The sequence below is a fragment of the Montipora capricornis genome, chromosome 6 (genome assembly GCF_036669925.1).
Source record: "Montipora capricornis isolate CH-2021 chromosome 6, ASM3666992v2, whole genome shotgun sequence".
Lineage (NCBI taxonomy): Eukaryota > Metazoa > Cnidaria > Anthozoa > Scleractinia > Acroporidae > Montipora > Montipora capricornis.
Genome location: NC_090888.1, coordinates 33,333,792 through 33,336,401, shown reverse-complemented (window position 1 = coordinate 33,336,401; position 2,610 = coordinate 33,333,792). Strand labels below are relative to the sequence as shown.

The 2,610-nt window shown below is 42.7% G+C and overlaps 1 protein-coding gene across 1 annotated transcript in view; it reads right to left on the bottom strand.

Annotated features, from left to right (window-relative positions):
• Positions 1-1,734: 1,734 nt before the first annotated feature.
• The window catches only part of LOC138051972 (uncharacterized), a 2,517-nt gene continuing 1,641 nt past the window's right edge, over positions 1,735-2,610 (bottom strand). The window contains exon 1 of the mRNA XM_068898317.1: positions 1,735-2,610. This exon is cut by the window's right edge and continues 1,641 nt beyond it. Coding sequence (XP_068754418.1) covers positions 2,078-2,610 — 533 coding nt within the window. The 3' untranslated portion in view covers positions 1,735-2,077.

Sequence of the window (2,610 nt, the reverse complement as noted above, 5' to 3'; positions counted from 1 at the left end):
GCCTACTCCTACTTTGCTAGTGGACTTGTGGGGACAGTGTATTGGCACAATTTTGATGCTGAGTGCACATGTATTTCAAAGTGCAGTGTAACACCCTCACAACGAGTCAGGGATGAACCACGGGAGGTGTGGGTAGCCATTGATTCAAGACAGGGTGATGTTCTGTCAGCATGGTGCAGCTGTACAGCAGGCTTTTCACAAAGCTACAATCATGTTATGGCACTACTGTACAAGGTTGAACATGCAGTTTCTGTGGGCTTCACTAGTCCGTGATGTACATCTGTACCATGCAGATGGAATGACTGCACCTTTAGAGAAGTGGAGCCCAAGAAAGTCAAAGACTTGACAATAAGGAGTGATTCTCGGGACAATGCCAATAACCCAGAAAAGAGAGAAATGAACTCAGATTCAAAGAAAAGCTTTGATCCGTGCAGAGAGTGTGAGCGCAATGTCACTGAGGATGCCAAGAATACTTTTCTCACCAAGTGGAAGACTGCTATAACTGATAGATCAGTTATTTCAAGGCTGTTGAAAATATGGAGAAAAGTCAATTCCAAATTGAAAGTATTCCCCTCCCATTGAAACAATGTGCTGAGATGTTTGCCTCACACCATAAGGGAGAGGGGGAGGTTACCATGGTCACTACCTTTCTTGAATCCCTCCACTTCACCCAGGGGCAGTGTGATGCCATAGAGAGGGCCACCAGATCTCAGAGCCTGTGTTCGGAGTGGGTTGAGCAGAGAAAGGGTAGAATAACTGGCTCAAAATTTCACGAGGTTCACACCAAAGTGAACACTAATTGCTGGACGGAAAAAGGTGGTAAAGACCAAACCCCTCATTGCACGTATTGTTCACCACCAGTCCATAGACAATGTGAGGCCCATACAGTGGGGGAGAGTACACGAAAGGATGCTCTAGATGCATTTAAAAGAGTAGAAGGGCCAAAGCATACAAACATGAAGTTGAATGAGGTGGGGTTAATGTTAAAAAGGGACCTCCCTTATATTGGTGCTAGTCCTGATGCCATTAGCACCTGCGATTGCTGTGGAACATTTGTCGTCGAATGTCCATATAGTATAAGGAGTGAGAAAGTTCTTGATCCTTGGGACCGAACTGACTTTTTGAAAATGGGTTATTTTGTTGTGTGGACAAAATTTGGAGACCCATTAGTGGAAGAAGTCAAGGAAGACCAGATTTTTTATGAAAGGGTTGAGCAAAATTTAGTTTTCTTTTATAAAGGGTATGTTTGTCAAGGCTTTACTGGGCTTGGTTGGAATTTTCTACTGTCCTACATGTGAAACCCTGTGCCTTGAGCCCAATGAAATTGAAAGTAGTGACGAGAACTAGGGCTGTCCCTAAGTTGCTCCAATTTTCTCAAAATGTTGCTCCAATTTTCCAAAAAAGTTGCTCAAAAGTTGCTCCAAAATTCTAAAAGTTGCTCAAAAGTTGCCCCAAAATCCAAAAGTTTCTCAAAAGTTGCTTTCAATTTTTTGGTGTAAGAGATTGATTTACAACTCAAATTGTAAAGTACGTTGTGTTGAAGTGCGCTTGCAATCCCAGTTTCAGAAGAAGCCGCTGAAGCAATATGGCGTGCCGTGAACAGAGTATCAATTTTTTCGATTACCTTGTAATATTCAGGTCATTCAGACATTATTTTACAGGGAACGGAAAGGTGAGTTATATACTAGATACCATTTCCGATTGATTTTGTAATATAAAGATATAAAACAAAAGTTGTGTCGTGATGTTCTTTACTTATCGGACAAAACAAGAGGCGTCAGTTGGCGACCACTTCTAAAAATTTAGTCGCCAGCGCTCAATTTTTAGTCGCATTGGCGACCAGTGAGTCGCAATTTCGAGCCCTGATCAATATGGTAAGACTGAGTCTCTCTCAACCCAACCACGTGATTGTATTCGAACAAAACAAACTTTGCTAATATGCTTATTAAGGATATAAAGTTTCTCTGACATAAACGAGTGTTTGTGGTATAAAGCCATGTTTTTTCAATATTTACAATATTTACACTGTCCCTGAAGGTTTTGCACCACCAGCTACCCCTCTACATAATTCATGATTTCATGTGCGCTTATTGTCATTGTAACGTAACATGACCGATGTTTCCACTGTTTCCTCTAATGCTGCCTCTTGCTGCTTGCTAAATGCATTTTGTAGCAGGCTAAACACTCGCTCAGCCGATGCTGAACTAGGCTGCACCAACAAGATCTTTTTGACTGCAGCAGACCAATTTGGGAGAGCAGCGGCATGTGTAGCCCACCACTGTACTTTGTCTTCTTCTGTTTCAATGGCTGCACCATCAGCAGTGGCCAGATAGTTTGGCAGCTCTTCCACAAGCTGTACAACCTCTGCATCAGTAATGAAAGTAAATTGCTTTAGTTCCTGGACTGATACAGCAGTTGGACGTAGTGCTTGCACCTGTACTGGGCAACATAAGCGTGCAGCCTTAAATGCACGAACAACATTGTGGAACTGCAAACTGAATTTCTGTTGGTAAAAGCGGAAGCCTGGATTGATGCATGCCTTTCCTTGGGCAACTAACTGGTTGTACAATGCCATATTTCTACCTGCATGTTGGCGAGCTTTGGCCTCGG